This window comes from Ailuropoda melanoleuca, chromosome 4 (genome assembly GCF_002007445.2).
Source record: "Ailuropoda melanoleuca isolate Jingjing chromosome 4, ASM200744v2, whole genome shotgun sequence".
In the NCBI taxonomy this organism is placed as follows: domain Eukaryota; kingdom Metazoa; phylum Chordata; class Mammalia; order Carnivora; family Ursidae; genus Ailuropoda; species Ailuropoda melanoleuca.
The window spans coordinates 20243842-20265914 of record NC_048221.1 but is presented as its reverse complement, the minus strand read 5'-3'; the positions used below and the strand labels follow the sequence as shown (position 1 = coordinate 20265914).

Here is a 22073-nt window from a genome sequence, read left to right as displayed (position 1 = left end):
AAGTAAGCTTTACACCCAGCGTGGGGCTTGAACTCAAGACCCTTAGATCAAGAGTCACATGCTCCACTGACTGAGCCTGCCAGGCGCCCCATGCCTCCCCCTACCAGGCAGAATGGCTTCTTCCTTCTGAGGCATGTCCCCCCCGGAAGCCTCACCCTTGAGGATAGGCCAGCCCGATAGTGGTGCCTCCCTCCGGTTGAGGCCCTCCCTGCTGTCCTGTCCACTGCCCTTGGTGGGACTTGCTCCTCTAGCAGAGCTTTCCGAGGGGCAGAGCTAGGGGCCCAGGTGTGGCCTCTTCGCAGGGACCCCGATGGCGGGATGGCCGCTGGGGTGGGGAGTCCTGAGAGCGGGAGACCACAAACAGGCTCGGCCCTGGCTCCTGCCTGTCCCCTCGGGGACTTCTCATTCGCTAGGGTGGGCCCACGCTCCTGTTCTCACAACTCCCCGTGTCCTTGGCAGAAGCTGGATCTGGAGCGGGAGACAATCGAGCTGGTGCACACGGAGCCCACGGAGGTGGCCCAGCTGCCCTCAAGGGTTCCCCGAGATGCTGCCCGTTACCACTTCTTCCTCTACAAGCATACCCATGAGGGTGACCCCCTCGAGTCTGTGGGTGAGTGTGCCTGGACAGGAGCTGGGTGGCCTTGCCGCAGGGGGCGTGGGTCAGCAGGTCTCCCAGCCTCCGCTCACGTCCCCCGCCCTGCCCCCACAGTGTTCATCTACTCGATGCCGGGGTACAAGTGCAGCATCAAGGAGCGCATGCTCTATTCCAGCTGCAAGAGTCGCCTGCTCGATTCTGTGGAGCAGGACTTCCAGCTGGAGATCTCCAAGAAGGTAGGTGCCCATTCCCCAGAGCCTCACCACCCAGGGGCCTGTACCACCGCCCTCCACCTGGGGCGCTGGAGTCCCAAGGCAGTGGTCGGGCAGGGTTATTAGCACCGTGTTACACGGGTGGGGCCAGCTGACTGGTGGCGTGGACAAGCCCCAGGCTTACCCACCCGTGACTCTCCTCTCCCTGGGTCTGGGAGGCAGGTAGGGGGTCACCAAGGTGCGCAGGGCAGCAGGCCCCAACTCTGTGTTCCTGGGGGTGGCATTCGGGTGGGGATCTGGGAGAAGACTCCAGGGTTGGAGTGTGAGAGAGGTCAAGGGGGTGCCCCGGGAGTGGGGCTGACCCAGGAGGGTGTGTGTCGGGGACCCCACCAGACCACTGCCTTGCCCCATGCAGATTGAGATTGGCGATGGGGCGGAGCTGACAGCTGAGTTCCTCTATGATGAGGTGCACCCCAAACAACATGCCTTCAAGCAGGCCTTCGCCAAGCCCAAGGGCCCAGGGGGCAAGCGGGGCCACAAGCGCCTCATCCGTGGCCCCGGCGAGAATGGGGACGACAGCTAAGTGGCCGGACCGGAGCCATGTGGGCATGTGGACTGTGGGGCCGTGCGTCCCACTGCTCCCAGACACCTGCCTCCTTCCCAGCCTGGGCTCCAGGGGAAGGTTGCTTCCTGTGGGGCAGGACGGCTGGTGACAGAACATTCTTGCAGCTTCCGAGGGCCACCGGGCTCAGCATCTTGTGACCTTCCCCCTGTTGCTGTCGCTGCCTCTCATCTGTGTGCCCACGGGGTCTGGGGACCCCGCCTGGCTGGGTCAAGGGGGCTGGGTAGGGAGCCTGGAACGAGCTTGGCCCCCAGGGTAACTGAGGCTAGGGTCCTAGCACAGCCCCAGAGCCTTTGGCCACAGGGGTGGGTTCAGTCAGGGCTGGGGTAGGGGGTCACTAAAAGATAAGATGGTTGAATGCTGTATTTTTTAAAGAATAAAATATTTTTAAATCAACACCTGAGTCCGGCCCTGAGGAGTCACTCTGGCACTGGGAATTGGGGAACTCGGAAGGGGCCTGTCAGCCTGCTGGGGGGCTCCAGCGCTCCTGGCTGCAGGTATTTGGGAGGGTGTGTGTCTGCGTGTGTGAGGACACAGGCCTCGCACGGGTCCCCTTGTTGATGGGAGCTCAGTCCGAGAGGCGGGCACACCTTCGCCATGATCTGGGGCATCTGGGTGGATTGGTTTCCTACGCCTGCTGTAACAGGGTGCCACGGGCTCAGTGGCTTAAACCCACAGACACGGACTGTCTTAGTAGTTCTTGTAAATCTAACAAGGCCAAAGTCAGACAGGGCTGATACCCAGCTCTTGGCAGTACTCGTGCCTTCTGGAGGCCTCAGGGGAGATCTGTTGCCTTCCCTTCTCCAGCTGGAAAGGCTGCCCACATTCCTTGGCTCATGGCCCCTGCTCCCTCTTCAAAGCCGGAGAGGTGGCACCTTCTCTGTGGTTCTGCCTCCCTCTGTTTCCCGGTCACATGGCCTCCCTGTAGTCAGACCCTCCTCTGCCTCTGTCTTCTAAGGATGCTCGGGATTACATTCGCTTCCCCACTTTCCAGATGCTCTCCTCACCTCGGGATCCTTCACTAAATCCCACTTGCAAGGCCCCCTTTATCCTGTATAGGATGTATCCACAGGTTCGGGGATTAGGACGTGGATCTCCTTGGGGCATTCTTCAGCCTGCCACACTGGGTATGCTCTGCCCGCTGGGGTTCCTGGACTCTGTGGGGCTGAGGCATGGACCTTGGACTTCCAGTCTGCACGCGTGCGTGCAGACCTGAGCTCTGTCGGCTCCTTGATCCTCTCCACTACTTGTGCTCCTGCCCTCAAGGGTCTGGCTCCCTGCTCCCGGGGACTCTGGGAGAGTCTCCTTCGGACTCAGGATTCAGCAGGAGCCAGAACTTCAGTCGGTGCCTCCAAAAAGTGGGTGAGAGGCCCCTCCTATCCCAGGTGGGAGGTGTGCAGGGGAGGGGACATGAGGGGTCAGTGGCTAGGATTCAGCTGCTGAGGGCACGGTCTTTCTCTTGGGAGCATGTCTTGGGCTGGGGCTCAGAGGAGTGTCCCATCCCCAGGGCTTTTCGCAGCCCCTACTCAAGACACTACAATTATAGTGAGGAGAGCTGGAACCCTAGCTAGGACCCAGAGAAGGAGGCCTCTCCTTGCCCACCCCAAACGCTGGTTCCCAGGTGGGCAGGAAGACAGTGGTGTTGCCCCCGTGCTGCTGAAGCCCTGGGCCTGTGTGCCAGCTGGATACCCGGCAGCCTGGAGCCTGCCTGCCAGGACAGCCACCCAGAAGTGGGCATGGGGAAGCCGGGCGGCTGGGGGTCCAGCCCTGCCTCCTCCCAGCAGAAGCTCTTTGTTCTTTCATTAATTCATCCAGCCATCATTTCAGAGACACGCTCTCTGAGCCCGCCCAGAGCTGAGTGCTGGAGACTCATGGGCTCAGCAAATATTGAGCACCTATGATGTTCTGGGCACTGTGCTGGACCCTGGGTATATAGACAAAAGACTCTTGCCATTAAGAAGCAGACATTCCAGGGGCGCCTGGGTGGCACAGCGGTTAAGCGTCTGCCTTCAGCTCAGGGCGTGATCCCGGCGTTGTGGGATCGAGCCCCACATCAGGCTCCTCTGCTAGGAGCCTGCTTCTTCCTCTCCCACTCCCCCTGCTTGTGTTCCCTCTCTCGCTGGCTGTCTCTATCTCTGTCGAATAAATAAATAAAAAATCTTAAAAAAAAAAAAAAAAAAAGAAGCAGACATTCCAGGGGCTCCTGGGTGGTTCAGTCAGTTAAGTGTCTGCCTTCGGCTCCGGTCATGATCTCAGGGTCCTGGGATCGAGCCCCACGTCAGGCTCCCTTCTCAGCGGGGAGTCCACTTCTCCCTCTCCCTCTGCCCCTCTCCCTGCTTGTGCTCTCTCTCTCTCTCTGTCTCAAATGAATAAATACAATCTTTAAAAAAAAAAAAAAGCAGACATTCCAGCAGGGGAATAAGACAATATACAATAAACCATGGGAAATCAATGATATGATGTGTTAGCAGGTAAAAAGTTAAGACAACGAAAAGCAGCAGGTAAAGGGGCTGAGGAGAGCCAGATCTAGGGTGAGAGGTTTAAAAGGAGATCAGGGAAGGCCTCCAGAGGGCCATGTGTGAGCCAAGATATAAGGAGGCAATGGAGGGGGCCAAGTAAATATCTAGGAAAAGAATTTCCAGGCAAAGCGAACAGTAAGTTCAAAGGCCCTAGGATGGGAGATTACAGGGGAGTATTCAAGCCCTAGCAAGGAGGCCAATGTGGCTGGAGATTGGTCGGGGAGGCAATGGGAAAGCAAATCCCATAGGACCTTGTTGGCAATGATGTGGACTGTGCCTTAGACTCCAGAAAGGGCCAGGGAGGAATCTGAGCCGAGGAAGGGCCTAGTATGACTTAGGAGCTGAATGTGAATAGGCTGTGGGGTGTGAGCACAGAAGCAAGGCAATCCGTGAGGCGGCGGTGACCACACTGGTCCAGGCGAGAGTTGATGGCGGCTCAGGCCAGCCTGGTGAATGTGAACATCGTGGGCAATGGGCAGATTCTGAAGCTGGAGCCAACGGGACTTGCCGTGGGCCCAGGTCACCCTGGGGCCTTGGGCCTGAGTAATCTGTTAGGATCAGCTGGGTCCGTCGCAGCTGGCCCGGCCATGGGGCAGGTGCTCTGACGGGGCCCCCAGCACACTGGGAATGCAGAGGAGGAAGCCCTGCCCCTGGAGGAAGTGGCAGGCTGTGGTGGAGGCAGGTGCAGCGAGGGCGAGGCCCACGCTGCCGCACCCCTGGGCATGCCGGGCCCCCCGGAGTGTTGGGACAGGGCGAGGGGGCAGGAAAGGGCAGATGTGGGAGCCACTGGCCCAAGGGAGCTCCCTTTGGGGCAGGGGCCGAGGGGCTGAGGGGTGAGGGTGACAGTCCTCTTGGGACACGGAGTGCCCTGGCAAGGGGTGTCAGCATGCCCAGCCCCCATCTGGTACTGCCCCCAGTCCCAGTCTCTCGCTGACCTGAGACTGGGCTCTGGGCCTCTGTATCTCCCCAGACTTTCCCTGATGACAGGTGTGAGGCCCACTGAGGCGGTGGCGAATTTGTTAGGCTGGGGTGGGGGTGGTGGGGGAATGGAAAGAGGAAGGATTGAAGGGGTTGTCTTCCATCTGCCTATGCAAATAGGCTGACTCAGTACACCCCCCAACCCTCGCTCTGGGCCCGGTGAGGGCGAGGGAGGGGGCTACTGGGTTTTTTTCTTAATTCTCACTTCTCTGTTCTCTGAGCTGATGCGGGAAGGGGCAGTGAGCTCCAAGCATCCTTTCCTGCAGCCGCTGCCCAGTCTGCTAGCCAGACCCTCTGGAGAAGCCCCCGCTCCCTGTCATGGTAGGACAGCGGCCCTCAGCCCCCCAGGGAAGGGGGCAGCGGGAAGTGGTGGGAAGGGGGGAAGGTTTGGTGGCTGCAGACAGTAGTGAAAGGGTTGTCCCCCAACATGGCCCTCACTGAACCCTGAAGACATCAGAGCAGAAGCCTTTCTCTGGGCAATGAGACCTGAAGCCATTAAATGGCTGGGGAGGCCGAGGCCTGGGGCTTCACTCAGTGGTGGTGCTGGGGCAAGAAACTAGGTGAACGCCCAGGACTAGCCCCTGTCTGGCCCTGTGCTGCCCATCCTGTCTGATCCGTTCTGACCCACAGTGGGTTGAGTGCTTGGTCTGGGAGAGGTGGGGGGAGGGGGAAGAGCTGGGCTGTGCCCCCACCCCCCATCCCCCCAGCCAGGGCCCTGGGTGGTACTCAGCCCAGACCCCAGCAGAAGACCCTCGTGCCTGCCTGGGACTTAGCCAGAGGCAGAAGGAGGCATTGGGGAGGCTGGTGGAGGACATGGAGGGCTTTCCAGGGCAGCTGGGTGGAAGGGAGCCAGATGTTTCTGGCTCAGGAGGAAAGAGAAGTGGCCCCTGATGAAGGAAAAGGGAAGGTGGGGGAGAACCTGGTGGGCCTGCTGACTGCCTGCCTGGCTCTCCTGTCTGGCTGGGGTTTGGTTTTGTGTGAAAGTTCTAGATTGTGAGTCTGGATTCCAGGTCTCGGAAGCAGCTCTGAGTTGAAGGCTGGGTCTGAGACTGGAGCCTACGTTCTCCTCGAGGCTTAGCGGTGGGATGGGTGCAGAGCAGAGAGGTAGGAGCCTCCCTGGGGAGGGCTCAGAGAGAGGGGTTTGGGAGCCCTGTTGGGAGCCCCCAGAAAGTGGGACAGGTGGTGGCGGGGCTGGGGCTGCCCTCTCACAGGCTGGCAGGGCCCCTGCAGTGGCGCCCTGCACCCCCTGTCTCTCCTGGTGCAGGCCGCCGCGCTGGCCGTGGTCCTGGCCCCGGGTGCGCTGCCTCCCTTCCTGCCCTGTGAGCTGCAGTCCCGCGGCCTGGTCAACTGCGACTGGCTGTTCCTCACGTCTGTGCCGCGCTTCTCGGCGGCAGCGCCCCGCGGGAACATCACCAGCCTCTCCCTGTACTCCAACCGCATCCGCCACCTCCACGACTCCGACTTCGTGCACCTGTCCAGCCTGCGCCGTCTCGACCTCAAGTGGAACTGCCCCCCTGCCGGCCTCAGCCCCATGCACTTCCCCTGCCACATGACCATCGAGCCCAACACCTTCCTGGCCGTGCCCACACTGGAGGACCTGAACCTGAGCTACAACGGCATCAGCACCGTGCCTGCCCTGCCCAGTTCGCTCGTGTCCCTGTCCCTGAGCCGCACCAACATCCTGGTGCTGGACCCTGGCCACCTGGCAGGTCTGCACAACCTGCGCTACCTCTTCCTGGATGGCAACTGCTACTATAAGAACCCCTGCCGGCAGGCCCTGCGCGTGGCCCCTGGCGCCCTCCTCGGACTGCGCAACCTCACGCACCTGTCGCTCAAGTACAACAACCTGACCATGGTGCCCCGCCACCTGCCCCCCAGCCTGGAGTACCTGCTCTTGTCCTACAACCACATCATCACCCTGGCCCGCGACGACCTGGCCAACCTAACCGCCCTGCGCGTGCTTGACGTGGGCGGGAACTGTCGCCGCTGTGACCACGCCCGCAACCCCTGCAGGGAGTGCCCCCGCGGCTTCCCCAAGCTGCACCCCGACACCTTCAGCCACCTGAGCCGCCTCGAAGGCCTGGTGTTGAAGGACAGCTCTCTTCACAGCCTGGACCCCAGGTGGTTCCGTGGCCTGGGCAACCTCCTGGTGCTGGACCTGAGCGAGAACTTCCTGTACGACTGCATCACCAAAACGGAAGCCTTCCGCGGCCTGGCGCGGCTGCGCAGACTCAACCTGTCCTTCAACTACCACAAGAAGGTGTCCTTCGCCCACCTGCACCTGGCGCCCTCCTTTGGGAGCCTGCTGTCCCTGCAGGAGCTGGACATGCACGGCATCTTCTTCCGCTCGCTCAGCAAGACCACGCTCTGGCCGCTGGTCCACCTGCCCCTGCTCCAGCGCCTGCACCTGCAGCTGAACTTCATCAACCAGGCCCAGCTCAGCCTCTTCGGGGCCTTTCCGGGCCTGCGCCACGTGGACCTGTCGGACAACCGCATTAGCGGAGCTGCGGAGCCGCTGGCGGCGGCCACGGGGGAGGCGGACGGGCCGGAGCAAGCCTGGCGGCTGCCCCGGAACACAGCTCAGGGCCGGCCAGGTGCCCCTAGCTCCGAGGATTTCATGCCAAGCTGCAGGACCCTCAACTTCACCTTGGACCTGTCACGGAACAACGTTGTGAGCATCCAGCCAGAGATGTTCGCCCAGCTCTCGCGCCTCCAGTGCCTCTGCCTGAGCCACAACAGCATCTCGCAGGCAGTCAATGGCTCGCAGTTCGTGCCGCTGACCAGCCTGCGGGTGCTGGACCTGTCCCATAACAAGCTGGACCTGTACCACGGCCGCTCGTTCACGGAGCTGCCCCGCCTGGAGGCCCTGGACCTCAGCTACAACAGCCAGCCCTTCAGCATGCGCGGCGTGGGCCACAACCTCAGCTTCGTGGCGCAGCTGCCGGCCCTGCGCTACCTCAGCCTGGCGCACAACGACATCCACAGCCGCGTGTCCCAGCAGCTCCGCAGCGCCTCGCTGTGGGCCCTGGACTTCAGCGGCAACGTCCTGAGCCAGATGTGGGCGGAGGGAGACCTCTACCTGCGCTTCTTCCGAGGCCTGAGCAGCCTGGTCCACCTGGACCTGTCCCAGAACCGCCTGCACACCCTCCTGCCGCGCAACCTGGACAACCTCCCCAAGAGCCTGCGGCTGCTGCGGCTCCGTGACAACTACCTGGCTTTCTTCAACTGGAGCAGCCTGGCCCTCCTCCCCAGCCTGGAGGCCCTGGACCTGGCGGGAAACCAGCTGAAGGCCCTGAGCAACGGCAGCCTGCCCAACGGCACCCGGCTCCAGAGGCTGGACCTGAGCGGTAACAGCATCGGCTTTGTGGTGCCTGGCTTCTTCGCCCTGGCTGCGGGGCTGCGCGAGCTCAACCTCAGCGCCAACGCCCTCAAGACCGTCGAGCCCTCCTGGTTCGGCTCGCTGGCGGGCGCCCTGCATGTCCTAGACGTGACCGCCAACCCCTTGCACTGCGCCTGCGGGGCGGCCTTCGTGGACTTCCTGCTGGAGGTGCAGGATGCAGTGCCCGGCCTGCCCAGCCACGTGCGGTGCGGCAGCCCCGGGCAGCTCCAGGGCCGCAGCATCTTCGCGCAGGACCTGCGCCTCTGCCTGGACGAGGCCCTGTCCTGGGACTGCTTCGGCCTCTCGATGCTGGCCGTGGCCCTGAGCCTGGCGGTGCCCGTGCTGCACCACCTGTGTGGCTGGGACCTCTGGTACTGCTTCCACCTGTGCCTGGCCTGGCTGCCGCGGCGCGGGCGGCGGCGGGGCGCCGACGCCCTGCCGCACTACGACGCCTTCGTGGTCTTCGACAAGGCGCAGAGCTCGGTGGCCGACTGGGTGTACAACGAACTGCGTGTGCAGCTGGAGGAGCGGCGCGGGCGCCGGGCGCTCCGCCTGTGTCTGGAGGAGCGTGACTGGCTGCCCGGCAGAACGCTCTTCGAGAACCTGTGGGCCTCAGTGTACAGCAGCCGCAAGACGCTGTTCGTGTTGGCCCACACCGACAGCGTCAGCGGCCTCTTGCGGGCCAGCTTCTTGCTAGCCCAACAGCGCCTGCTGGAGGACCGCAAGGACGTGGTGGTGCTGGTGATGCTGCGCGCCGACGCCCGCCGCTCCCGCTACGTGCGCCTGCGCCAGCGCCTCTGCCGCCAGAGCGTCCTCTTCTGGCCGCACCAGCCCAGGGGCCAGCGCAGCTTCTGGGCCCAGCTGGGCACGGCCCTGACCAGGGACAACCGCCACTTCTACAACCGGAACTTCTGCCGCGGCCCCACGACGGCCGAATAGCCGAGTGACAGCCCGGCGCCCCACGCCCCCTCCACCTGCCTGCCCGCCCAGGAGGCCTGACCTGCTGGCTCGGCCACGGCGTGGCTCTGCCTCCCCTACTCCCACCCCTGGCCTATAGGGGGTGCTCGATCAATGCGGCGGGTAGGCCAGCCGGCTAACCCTGAGCTTACGGGAAGTGTGAGTGGGAGGAAAGAAGGCAGCCTTCGCCAGGCTTTCCTCCGTGAAGCGAGGAGGGACAAGAGGTGATTTGGGAGAAATTGCCAAGCAGAAAAAGGGAGGGTCCACGAACGCAGGTCTGCAGGGCAGGGGAGGTGGTAAGGGGAGTCGTGTTTACGAGCATCTTCTCAGGGGAGTCTGAGGAAGGTCACTGAAGGTGGTCTTGGTCCTTCCCAGGCAGCAGGTAGGGTCTCCCGTCCCATTCAGGCCCCTCCCTACAGGCCCTCCCCTCCCCATCCCAGGCTGCACCAGGCCGCCCAGGGCCCGCAGGGTCAGCAGCCCTCTGTTGTATATTGGCCTCAGGATCTGCCTCCCATACCGGCAGGACTGAAACTGCGTCGAGGGCAGAGAACCTGCAGGCCTGCTTCATCTCTGGCCTCTAGCAAAGTCCTGAGGGGCAGCAGCTCTGTGAGTGTTCATACCCAAGCTGGGGGGCAGAAAAGCTTTGTGCGGAGTTCAGAGGGGCGTTTGCGCCCTCTGGTGGCCGTGCCTGTGCTGTGGTCAGGAGGCCGGGCTGGGCTGGAGAGAAGCTTCTGGGTAGGTTCCCCACAGCAGGGAGCTGGGAGCCACACAAGGTTCTAGAGTGAGCTCAGATCCATCCCTTTCTGTTTTCACCTAGAGTATATGCTGGGTCTGTGTGTTCTGACATCAAAGGGACACCTGGGTAAGCCACCACCTGGCTACAAAGGTGGGGCCTGCCTTCCTGCCCCTGCCTATCACCGCCGACTGCACTTAGGTGGGAGACACAGCCATGTCTGATGAGGGTGGAGTATGTGTGTCCATTTCTATCTAGTGTAGAGTTCCAGACATCGCTTGGAGATGACCATGTTTGGAGATAGCCAAGTGTGTGGGGAGTTGTGGGTTATGTCAGACCTGGAGCCTTGGAGGTGGCTTTGGGGAGTACGCGGTGCGGCCTCACTGTCCCCACAGCTGGACCTGCCCTTCGAGGAGCAGAAGAGACGTGTGCAGCCGTACAGTTGGTGCTGGGGCCTGGGGCTGCAGGACAGTGGAACCTGCTTGGCTGGCTCAGGACAGTTGAGGGCCAGCCCAGCCACTCCAGGCCTCTGGGGCGAAAGGCTGATGCTGGCCGCAGACTTGGCTAATCTTACACAGCCTGATTGTGGGCAGCCCCGGGGTTTGGAGGGAGGGGATAGCTGGGAGAGAAATGTAAGCCGCCTTCCTCTTTCTTTCTTTCTTTTTCTTTTAAAGATTTTATTTATTTGACAGAGACAGCCAGCAAGAGAGGGAACACAGCAGGGGAGTGGGAGAGGAAGAAGCAGGCTCCTAGTGGAGGAGCCTGATGTGGGGCTCGATCCCAGGACACTGGGATCACTCCCTGAGCCGAAGGCAGACACTTAACGACTGTGCCGCCCCCTGTTATCTGCTTGCCTGACAGAAGACAGAGGGACTCCTGGGTGGCTCAGTTGGTTAACCATCTGCTTTTGGCTCAGGTCATGATCCTGGGGTGCTGGGATCAAGTCCTGCATGGGTCTCCCTGCTCTTTGGGGAGCCTGTTTCTCCCTCTGCCTGCTGCTCCCTCTGCTTGTACTCTCTGACAAATAAATAGAATCTTTAAAAAAAAAAAGAAGAAGAAGAAGAAAGACAGAAAGGTCTGATCCACCAATTGGAAGTCCCACATGGGCTCTGCTCTGTCTTGAGAGGGCCTATTAGCTTCTGGAGAAGCTGCCCGAGGCATGGCCTGGCCCCACGTACCTCCTTGGCCTGTCCCTGGGGAGAAAAGAAAACAAGAACTGCCTTTCGGCCAGGCCGGAATCTAGGGGAGGCCCCTGCCATGCGGTTCGCGGGCTGATCTGGCCGCATCTGGAAGCAGGAGCAGGAAGCAGGGCCTTATCCAGGGCCCCCACAGTTTGTATGTGGGGGGCACCATCTGCCTGTCTCTCAGGACAGCTGCGTCTGCCCTCAGCAGTTCCCACATAGAATCCTCATGTACCCACTCACCCACTCCTGCTCACAGTCCTGGTTCTTTTGGGGCTTCGGATTCAGAAGAGCATTTTGGAAATGAAGCACGGGGTTATGGTAGGACGGGTGGTTTGGCTTAAGTGAGTCTGAGGGTCCGTGGCCCTTGGTTCAACCTCCAGAAAGAAGTTCTGCTGTCATCTCCAGGATCCGAAGGTGCAGAGCTCCTTTATCCTAGGTCCTAGGCTCGGGTGGGGCTGGAGGAGAGGCAGCTGCCACTGCCCTGGGCTCAGGAAAGGCGCTCATGGTTGACTCCAGGCCCTCTCCCCCACACTGCTGGACATCCCCGGCCATGACCACTAGTTGCGACCTGGCCTTGCAAGGCTGGGGAAGAGTGGGACTCCGGTCGGGCTACCTGGGCTAACCATTGGCTCTGCCATTTGGATTATCTCGGGCAGGTGACTTCCTGTTTGGAGCCTCAGTTTGCCCATCTGTAAATGGGGGGTGGCCAGGGTTACTCTGCCTGCTGTTAGAAGGCTTGGTGCTAGGGGCGCCTGGGTGGCTCAGTCAGTTAAGCGTCTGCTTTCAGCTCAGGTCATGATACCAGAGTCCTGGGATCGAGTCCCGCGTCTGGCTCCCTGCTCTGTGGACAGCCTGCTTCTCCCTCTACCTCTTCCCCTCCCCCATTTGTGCGTTCTCTCTTGTGCTCGCGCTCTCACTCTCTCTCAAATAAATAAAATCTTTAAAAAAAAAAGAAGGCTTGGCGCTAATGCGTGTGGAGTTCTGAGAAACTAGCAGCCCTCGGCCATCATTGTTAGGTAAGGGGCTGATGTGGAGGACAGCTAGCTGAGGCGGTAGCTATTTTCTCTCTGTGACCTGGAGACAGATCCTGCACCCAGAGCCCTGAACAGGGTTCAGAGGCACATGTGGTTGAATTAGAGGCACGTGAAGCTGGGAGCAGACTCCCGGTGTTGCCTCCTGTGTTTTTTGCTGTCGTGGGGGCAGCCAGTACTAGGCAGACATCTGGGCACAAGACTTAGGACAACCTGATAGGAGGAAGACGTAAACGTAAGGAAATTCTCCGTGCTAAGATTGGAAACGACAATTCTTTTCTCCCTCGAGGACACTTGCATGCTCCAGGCATCTGTATATTCTTGGAAAACTTGTACGACATCATACATTTCCATACTCAAGTCCTTGTTATGATGAGGGAGCAGAAGGCTAGCCAAAAACAAAGCAGAAGCTGACGCCCTGCCACCACCTCCCACCCCCCCACTCCTGGGCGGGACACTTATGACACTCTACCAGGAGTCTTCCAACTATCTTAATGCCTTGCCAGAGGGAAGAACCACCTCAGCTTGATCATAGCCAGGCCTCCAGTGTCCTGAGGGTCCTCTTTAACATTAGGAAAATCCTTTTGAAACCTCCCTCTTCCTTACTTCCCCCCATCCGTCACTGGTCAAGACCCCTTGTCAAGACCCTGGAGCAGCAGCTCTTTCTGCCCACGGGTCCTATCCCCATGCTTTAATAAGACCACCTTTATGCACCAAAGTCTCAAGAATTCTTTCTTGGTCGTTGGCTCTGGACCTCACCCCCCACAAACTTCACCTATGTTCCAAAAGCACATCAGTTAGTTAGAAGCCTAGCCCAGCGCCGTATTTTGAAGCAGTTCACAAACCCTGTCCACTTCCTGCAGACCGTTCCATCATCCTGTGTTCTCCCAAACCTGAGCAGCAGTTAGGAGAAAAGGGGAGTGACCAACCCCGTTGACCCAGCTGACTCTGGGTCTAATGAGAAGGGAGGGGGAGGGGATCTTGCTAAGTGTTCAGAGAGAAACAGGACCCATGCTAAAAGTCACCCTGGGAGGAAGGGGTGGAGGGGGTTCCCGGCGTGGGAGCGTGGGGGACAATGGGAAAGCCCAGCCAGCGCTCCTGAGGGAACAGGGGCTGGGAAAGCGAGTGAGGCGTGTTTCCTGAGCAGAAAGGAACCGTGTGCTGGTTGCGAGGTGACGTGACTTCCATCATGCCCAGTGGCCTGCCTAGATGTGTGGCTTTGTTTGATGGGACCAGGACTCGGCCGCTCTCTCCGGGGCCAGTCCGGAGAAGGGTGCGCCCCAGGAAGCCGTGCCAGCACAATGGGGTCCAGAGAGGAGAGAGCACAGCTGCCCTTCTAGAGATAAGAGAGGGGAGCAAGGCCAAGCATTCTCTCTGTCCTCCAGCTGCTTGCTGTCTCTGAGCTCATCTCTGCTTTCCGGGGAAGTAGACTTGGATGTTTCCCTTGGTCCCTGTTATGGGCTGAATGTGTACTCCCCCAAATCCACGGATTAAAGCCCTAGCCCCAGTGTGCTGACATTTGGAGGTGGGACCTTTGGAGATAATTAGATGAGGTCAGGAGGTGGGGCCCTCGTGATGGGATTAGTGGGTTTGGGGGGAGAGAGAGAAAGATCTCCCTCCAGCCACGTTCTGAGGAAAGGTCATGTGAATTTATAGCAAGGAGAGAGTGGTCTGCAAGCCAGGAAGAGGGCTCTCACCAGGAACTGAGTCTGTGAGCACCTTGGTGTTGACCTTCCCGGCCTCTGTAACTGTGGGAAGTGGAGGTCTTCTGGTGGCTGGGGTCTGCCGTGGTTATGGCAGCGGAGCGAGGAGAGCCCCCTTTCCTTTACTCAGCACACGTTGGCTCAGTGCCTGCTGTCAGGTACCGTGCTGGGTGCTGGGGATGTAGATGTGAGAAGACAGACGGGGCAGATGACCAGCAGGGGCATAGTCACTGGGGGTCGTGCCTGTGCTTTGAAGGGCAGCGCAGGAGGAGGTCAGGCGATGGTAAGAACATGGGAGGAGCTGGGCTGCCTTATCCCGGGGGCTCAGGAAAGGTCTCCTCAGGACCCTTGTCCTGTGTAAACAGAGGCCGCCACATCATGATCCAGAGTAGTGAACTCGAGGGAAGAAACAATGGCCTGGAACACCAAGGCCTGGAAGCCGGAGAGCACACGGTGGGGGAGGGGGGCAGCGGAGGCTATGAGTGGGCGCCAATACATGGAGCAGGTGGAGCAAGATGGAGGTGGGATGGGCTCCTGACCTCACAGAATGTGGTCAGCCTGTGTGAGGAAGCTAGAATTTAACCTGGGTGCCACTGGAAGGCCCAGGAAAGTTCCCTGCAGAAGAGGAACATAATCCACTTTGTAATTTTGAAAGCTCTCTCGGGCTGCCACGTGGGGATGAGGCTGGGGCAGATGCCAGGATGATAGCAGCAGAGGTGACAGGAAGTGGCCTGGCCCGAGATGTAGCCTACAGGTAGAACTTACAGGACTTGCCAAGAGTCTCAAGTGAGGAAAGACAGCTGGCTTCCCCGTGAGCAGCCAGCCTAAGCGGGTAGACGCTGGGAAGGCAAGGGAAGAGAAGGCAGGGGAGCTGCTGGCAGGCCCGGGTGCCCTGTGGACCTGTGGGCTTCGAGGTGCTTGTTTGACGGCAGTCGGCAGTGAACAGCTGGAACTGGAAACCCAGGGCTGGGAGACACCACATGGCGGGAGGGGAAGCGCTGAGGGCAGTTACAGCTCAAGCTGCGGGTGCTCAGCATTCAGACAGCTCATCAAGTCGGAGGACTGTGTTCAGGAGAGGGAAGTGGCACAGCGGCTCAGAGCAGGAAGCTGTGAAAGGGCCAGGGACGGCCATGGCCCCTGAGACCACTGGGAGGCTCAATGAGAGGAAAAGAGAACCACTGGATTTGGCGAGCTAAGAGGCAAGATGTGGCAAGAAAAGAGCAGCCTCCACGGGGACCAGGATGAGGGACCAAGTGCGGCAGTGAGGCAGAACAGAGGCCTGTCTGCGGCAGCAGCCGGAAGGGAGTCTGGGTGGAGGGAGAGCTTGTTTACTTTTAAGGTGGACGACAAAGCCTGCTGCAGGCCAAGGGGGGCCAATCTGTGACGGAGGGGGCTTGAGAGGGTTGTAGGAAGGCGCTCGGAACCAGGGGACCCAGAATACACGCGGAAGGAGTCCGAGAGGAGCGCGAACCTGCACCGACCCTGGAAGGGACACCATCCTAGGGGGAGGGGCAGATGGGCTGGAGGACTCGGTGGCGACAGACAAGCGTTCCCTCCTGACTGCCCTCCCTTCAGAGGGAAGCCTGAGGCCAAGGTGGTAGCGGAGAAGGGAGGGAGGCGGGGCTGGGGCCACCACCAGAGGGCCAGTATATGTTTCTCACGTCACATGGTGCAACAGCACAGACCACATTGAAAGGGATGAAAAAAATGATTTCTTTGATTCAGTGGCCAATAACAGGAGGACCCATCACTTACACAAGAATTTATTTCCAGGACTGTGCTTTTACTATAGATTAAAATTTAATATAATTTAATTCACATATAAAGACAACTCTGGAGACTATCTGAATATGACATGGCCCAGGGTTGAGTAACTGAGGTCATGACACACTCAGGCCTGGGCAGATACCAGCTTGCTCATGCCAGAGAAGTAGGATTTCTCTCTTTCACTCATCACTTCAAAGTGCAGCGGCCTCCGGCAGAAGTTGCACTCGGCTGAGGAATGGGGCTTGAGTTCCAGCCCCACTCGCTTCCACGTGGCCAGCAGGTTCTCTGTGAGAGAAACCGGTTTTAACAAGTGAAGGGAGTATGTGTCCAAGAGAAACGCAAACACAGACCCACACAAGCACTCGAACACACACACTGGCAGCAGCGTTATCTTCCTAACTGTCAAAAAGCGGAAACGACCGAAATGTCCGCTAACGGATGGACATGCAGGGTGCTATACCCTCACCAAAGATTATCTGGTACTAGAGAGAGAGGATTCTGCTACCACGTGGACGGGCCCTGGACACACTGTGCCGTCCAGGAAGCCAGGCACGCAGTGTTATATGGAAAGCGAAGCGGGGGAACCTCCACAGGGGCAGAGAGGGGGTCAGCAGCTGACCGGCTGGGGAAGGGGGAAACACGCAGTGGCTGCTCGTGGGTGTACAGCTTCTTGGTGGGCTCATGAAAACGTTCTGGAATCAGATGGTGGTGACGGTTGCACAACACCACGACATACTTCGAGCCCATGGAACTGTACACTTTAAAAGGGTGAGATGAGGGGAGCCTGGGTGGCTCAGTCGGTTAAGCGTGATCTCGGGGTCATGAGATCAGGCTCCGTGTTCAGCAGGGCGTCAGCTTGGGATTCTCTCCCTCCCTCTCCCTCTGCCCATCCCCCCTCCCCCGACTCACGCGCTCGCTCTCTAAAATAAATGACTCTTTGAAAAAAACAAAAGGGTGAAATTTGTGATATGTGAATTATATCTCAATAAGGCTGTTATAAAAATAAGTAAAAACTGAGAAACAAAACCCAACTCTGGCTTTGTTTTACACAGCTTCAGGAATAAGTTGCTCCAGCCACCGCACTGAAACGGAACGTTCCTGGCAGAGCGGTGCCAAAGCCTGCAAGGCAGCAGGACCACGTCAGGGGTGCTCAGGAGGCAAAGGCGACCCGCGGCTGAGAGCAGCCCCTCCATCTCTGCCTTTAGGTTGGACACAGAGGGTGCTGGGACCACAGGCCTTATAAAACACTGAACAATTACTGTTATGAGAAGAGGTTAGGTGGGGGGTTGCTTCATACACCAGAGAAACAGAGAGAAGCACAAAGCCAACCTCCAGAGGGCCAGGAGGCTTCTCGCTCCTCCCCTGCACCAGCCATTCCTGGGCATCTTTGAGTCATCCTGACAAGGGGGCCCTGGCAACAGTGGATGGATGAGCAGCGACCAGCCCCCAGAGCTTCTAAGTCATGCCTGCACTCCCCGAACCGAATCCAACAACTCCATGTCTTTTACAGTTTCATACCATCTGAGAGCATTGTTAGTCACTTGGAGAGAAGAAACGGATCTGAGTGCCTTTGACGGGCTTGAATCACACACACCGCAAGGGCGGCACACACGCAGTCCCGCAGGCACTCACCAAGGAAGTAGTTCATCATCTGTGGTGTGTGGTGAGGAGTGGGGGCAATCCGCAGGAGCTCCTCCCCCCGGGGCACCGTGGGGTAGTTGATGGCTTGGACGTAGATGTTATGTCTGCTCATTAGTTCATCACAGACTTCAGTGTTTTTAGCAGCATCTGCGACCTGTGTGATATCAGAAGGTAAGGTCAGCACAGGACAGACCATCCCTTAGCAGCGGTTCTAGTGAACACGGCAGTCGGGAGGCTCAGGCTGGAGCAGCGATGCAGGCTGCCATTGCGAGGGCCGGGGAGTGCTTAGCACGGACCAGAGAACTGAGCACATTAGAAGGAGATTTCACACTGATCTCCCTCCCAGGCTTCAAGTGCAGTTGCCCCCAGCCGCTCCTCCTACCCAGGGATGTGTGTAGCCGTGGGAAAGCAGCAGCTCGGATTATACCAGCTATATTCATTCTACTAATTCAACTGTGACACCAACAGGGCTACCGTTTATAGCAGAAAGGGCAAGACCTATTTCGAAATTAACTGAATAAAAAACCAGACTTCAAAGCTACCCAAGTAGAGGCTTCCGGAACTTTTTAGTCAGAAGCTCTTTTAAGGCTAGTTCTTGGGAGAAGGAACCTCTGCCCTAGCCGCTGGATTCAAAGGCTTCATTCTCACTGTGAAGTCAGCCAAAGGCAGAAACAGAGCAGAGGTCCGCTGACTACAGCCCTCTGCCCCAGCAGTCACCCTGCCCCAGCCCAACTTCAGGTAGGTGTGAACCACAACATCCCAGGTCACATGCAGAGGCACAGCCCCCAGCACGTCCAGTCCCAGACAGGTCATTACCCGCACAGGGATGATGTGACTGGGGCAGTGGACGACCGGGAGGCCCGCATCCATGAGCATCTGCCTCATGAGCTTGACGTTGCGCTGGTGCTGGCGGCGAAGCGCCCGCCCCTCGGCGCTCTTCAGGATCCGCACCGACTCCAGGGCTCCAGCCAGCAGCATGGGCGGCAGGGAGGTGGTGAAGATGAAGCCGGCCGCGTAGGACCGCACGGTGTCGATCAGAGAACTCGTGCTGGCGATGTACCCTCCAACACAGCCAAAGGCTTTGCCTGCGAGGAGACAGCCTCATTTACTCCGGCAATGGCCCCTATATGCGCCCAGCACGGCGCCGCCCAGCCTCACAGCCCTTTCCTCTTTATCCTCTCTACGTGCCCTAAGACTCAGGTCAAGGGATGCCTACCCATTTCTGAAAGGGAGAAAGTGTAGGAGGTTAGGATCCTCCCCTAAATCACAGGACCAAGCCGGTGTCCAACAAGGACCAAGAACGGGGCCCCACACGAGTCCTGGCGCTGAGCGACCGGCCCCATGTGCCTGAACAGCACACTGCACCCTCTCTTCCCCCGCCTTTCCCACCCAGACTCGCTGCTCTGCCAGCGGGCCAGGGGCCACCTCCCATGGCGTGCACGATGTGCCGCTGGCACTGTCCTCCCACCGCGAGCATCACCCCAGAGCCGGAATGTAACCCAGCTAAGCCATGAGCTGTTTTGATGTGACCAGTATTATTTCCTACCGAAGTAAAACACAGCACTCTGACAAGCAGCACTGCCCAGAGAAATATGAAAACTCAGAACCTGTTAGGGTTGATTTAGGGCCAAACTCATTTCTCAATTCTCCTCAAATCCTTTTGTATAATCTATATCTCAAGTTTCAGGATTAAGGACCGCAGAAGAGTCCTTCTGTATGTTAACACTGTGTTCTGTAATGAACATTCCTGGTTGAACCCCATGCAGGGCTGGGTTGGTGTTAAGCTCTTACGGTGGAAAATTTCTCTCCAGCCTGTTCCAGCACCCAGCGACTGTACCTTCACAAAGCCCACGTCACAAGAGCTCTTTGAAAGAAAAGGGTTGTTTTGCTGGAATTAAGACACATGAACGAGTGCTTTCCTCCCAGCGAGGCTCTGCCCTGCAACCCCTGGGCTCTCCTGGTCTACCCAAGGTTCTCAGCCCCCTGACGGTGCCGAAGGGGACACTTTTTGGCCTGCCCTTCCTTTATCAAGTGCAGGCTGTGAACTGGCATTTTAGCTAAATGTGACCTGGGTCTCCAACTGCCTTACTAAATTTGAAATCCTCAGATTTGTTTAATTCACGTTTTCATCTCTCTAGAGTCCTCACAGGCAAAGAGAATGTCTACGGTAACTGCACACAACTCATTCATCTTCTCCACAAAAACGGAGGTAGGGTCTGTTATCTCCATTATATAAGTGTCCCTACTTTTCCAAAGTTGTTATGCCACCTCACTTTTATGAGAAACCTACTTAGTACTTGTTTTCACTCACAGGAAGAAATCTGAAGAGAACTTTCACTTTTACGATAAAAAGTGAAAAGTGAAAATAGCCTTTGGTGGGTGGCAGCGAGCCATGACAGAGGCAAGCGTGCACCCCAAACTGTGAGAGCGGCCCCGCCGAGCCCCTGCCCCGGGAACTGCAGCCGGCACCCCAGCAGCAGGCCGCCACGCCACAGCTCTGACCTGGGTCTACGAGCACCTGTGCCTGTGCTTTATGCCACGCTGGCTTATGAAAGGTTTCAAAGGGACACTCTACTTTAGGGTAGTGGGGAAACCTATATTGGTGAGGAAGCTGAGGGGCAGAAACGAACTACCAGCCCAGGGTCACACAGCTGGGGAGCGGGGCAGACAGGATTCACAGCCAGCAGGCACCACGGCGACAGTGCCCAGCTCCGGGACACAATGCTTCTCACCCAGGAGGAGCAAATACGAAGTAGAGCTCAGTGCTTCACGACACCTGAACGTACAGGTCCTCATGAATGCTCCAGGAGAACAGCACTACATATATATATGTATATATATATATGTGTATATATATACATATATATATATATATATATATATTTTTTTAAATATAAGGAAACAATTTGAAGGACAGAGAGTAGAGGCTGTCACCATGGCATGTAGCTAGAACCAGAACTACATTTGGAATGAGCTCGAATGGCAACAAAGAGTATTTCTGTCATGTGAGGCTGTGAAATTTACTTTGGTTCTGGGAGCCATGCCTCCATAATTCAAGGGATTCTGCTAAGCTGTACCACCACTGAGAAGATACAAACTCATCCAGAAAGCGGTCCAGGCTTTATAGGCCATCACCCTGACCCCTCACCTGATCCCAGCGAGCCCCTGGCCTTGTTAGGAGAATAAAATTGTAGAGCAGATTACAGAATGTGGAGAGTGTACATACCAAGTGTTCCAGAAATGATGTCCATTTTGGGCATAACTCCGTCCCGATCGCCAATCCCTCCGCCTCGAGCCCCGTACAGTCCCACTGCGTGGACCTCATCCACGAAGGTGATCGCTCCAAACTCATGCGCCACATCACACAGCTCTTCCAGTGGGCACACTGCTCCTGCGGAGAGAACACACACTACTCTGAAGAGCTTGCTACTTCATAAATTTCTGTTTTGATCAGAGTCAGAACAAAATAACTTCTGTTCTAAGGGTATCATTTTTAATATTGAGAAAAACAATGAACTTCCCCCAGTTTCTAGGTTATCTTGGGGTCTCAGAGCCTAGTAAGAGCCAGAATAGAAAATCTACATTCACCCAACCTATACAATATCCACCAAATACAAAATCCTAGCAGAGTAAAAAGAAATTGCAAAAACAAAATGAGCATCACACTTTCAAAGAGTCCAGGCCTAGTTTTTCATCTAAGGTTTCAGACTGGCCTCTGCTTACTTACCATCCATTGAGTGGACGGTTTCAAATGCGACAATCTTGGGGACCGACGGGTCAGATCTTTGCAGCAGTTCTCTGAGGTGGCTGACGTCATTGTGGCGGAAGATGTACTTTGGCACCCGGCTGTTTCGAATCCCTTGGATCATGGAGGCATGGTTCCCAGAATCGGAGTAAATCTCACAGCCTAACACGACAAAAACAAAACCAAAACGCTACTTACTGCCATCTGCACCAAAGACAAGTTATTTCCTAGACAGGGACAACGGACTTTGCCCTGAAAGTGCTGCTTTGCCCAGTAGGAAAGATACTCCTAGCCAGTTTCTTCCTGGGAAAATCGTCAGCTAGTGCTTCTCCTTTGAGAAGGCCCACAGGTGTAGAATAACCCAATGGCAGACAACCAATCTGCTTTTAAAATCTGGCCACCTCGTGCCAAACTCCATCAAAAGATAACTACCAATGATTAAGAGAATTCGCCAAAGGATTTTCCTCGAATACAAAGCACATCTGAAGCAATTAGCTCAAGGATGAGACCTTCGTTAGTATCGTCTGCCACTGCTACCTCTCACATGCAGTGAGCACTTCATGTTTCAAGAAAAAATGCTCCCAGTACGCTCATTGCTCTTAACTGTTTTCGGTAAGTCCTCTGTGTCGTCAATATCCCTGCTGTTCCTAAGAAACCCAAAAAACTCTAAGGCACCCGGGACAGGCTTCCTTACCCGGCATCATCCTAGCCAGAGTGAAGAGGGTTGAGTCATTGGCCACAAAGCACGAGGAAAACAAGAGTGCTGCATCTTTCCCATGTAAATCAGCCAGCTCCTGCTCCAGGTCCACATGGAATTTACTAGTTCCAGAAATATTTCTAGTACCACCTGCTCCAGCACCATGCTGTTTCAACGTCTCCCTTTTATTTAAAAAAAAGGGGGGGGGCAGACAGAAAATAAACCTCATGGTTCTGGACATTATGGGAATCATTCCTCTCCCCAGGAGCTAGGACACTGAATCTTTTTTTTTTTTTTTTTTTTTTTTTTT

General features: G+C 57.4%; 2 protein-coding genes across 4 annotated transcripts in view; one reads left to right on the top strand and one right to left on the bottom strand.

The window, feature by feature from the left end:
• The window catches only part of LOC100478655 (twinfilin-2), a 22088-nt gene extending 8356 nt beyond the window's left edge, over nucleotides 1–13732 (top strand). The window contains exons 7-9 of one of the 3 annotated variants that reach the window (XM_034658412.1): nucleotides 460–610; nucleotides 710–831; nucleotides 6146–12066. In XM_034658412.1, coding sequence (XP_034514303.1) covers nucleotides 460–610; nucleotides 710–831; nucleotides 6146–9244 — 3372 coding nt within the window. In that variant the 3' untranslated portion in view covers nucleotides 9245–12066. Of the gene's footprint in view, nucleotides 1–459; nucleotides 611–709; nucleotides 832–1222; nucleotides 1826–4992; nucleotides 5248–6145 lie in introns of those variants that run through there. The other 2 variants (XM_011224645.3, XM_011224646.3) reach the window with 2 other exon arrangements.
• Nucleotides 13733–15660: 1928 nt separating this feature from the next.
• Nucleotides 15661–22073, bottom strand: part of ALAS1 (5'-aminolevulinate synthase 1) — an 18058-nt gene continuing 11645 nt past the window's right edge. The window contains exons 9-11 of the mRNA XM_002918952.4: nucleotides 18138–18406; nucleotides 17313–17475; nucleotides 15661–15965 (exon numbers count right to left, since the gene is read on the bottom strand). Coding sequence (XP_002918998.1) covers nucleotides 15805–15965; nucleotides 17313–17475; nucleotides 18138–18406 — 593 coding nt within the window. The 3' untranslated portion in view covers nucleotides 15661–15804. The remainder of the gene's footprint in view (nucleotides 15966–17312; nucleotides 17476–18137; nucleotides 18407–22073) is intronic.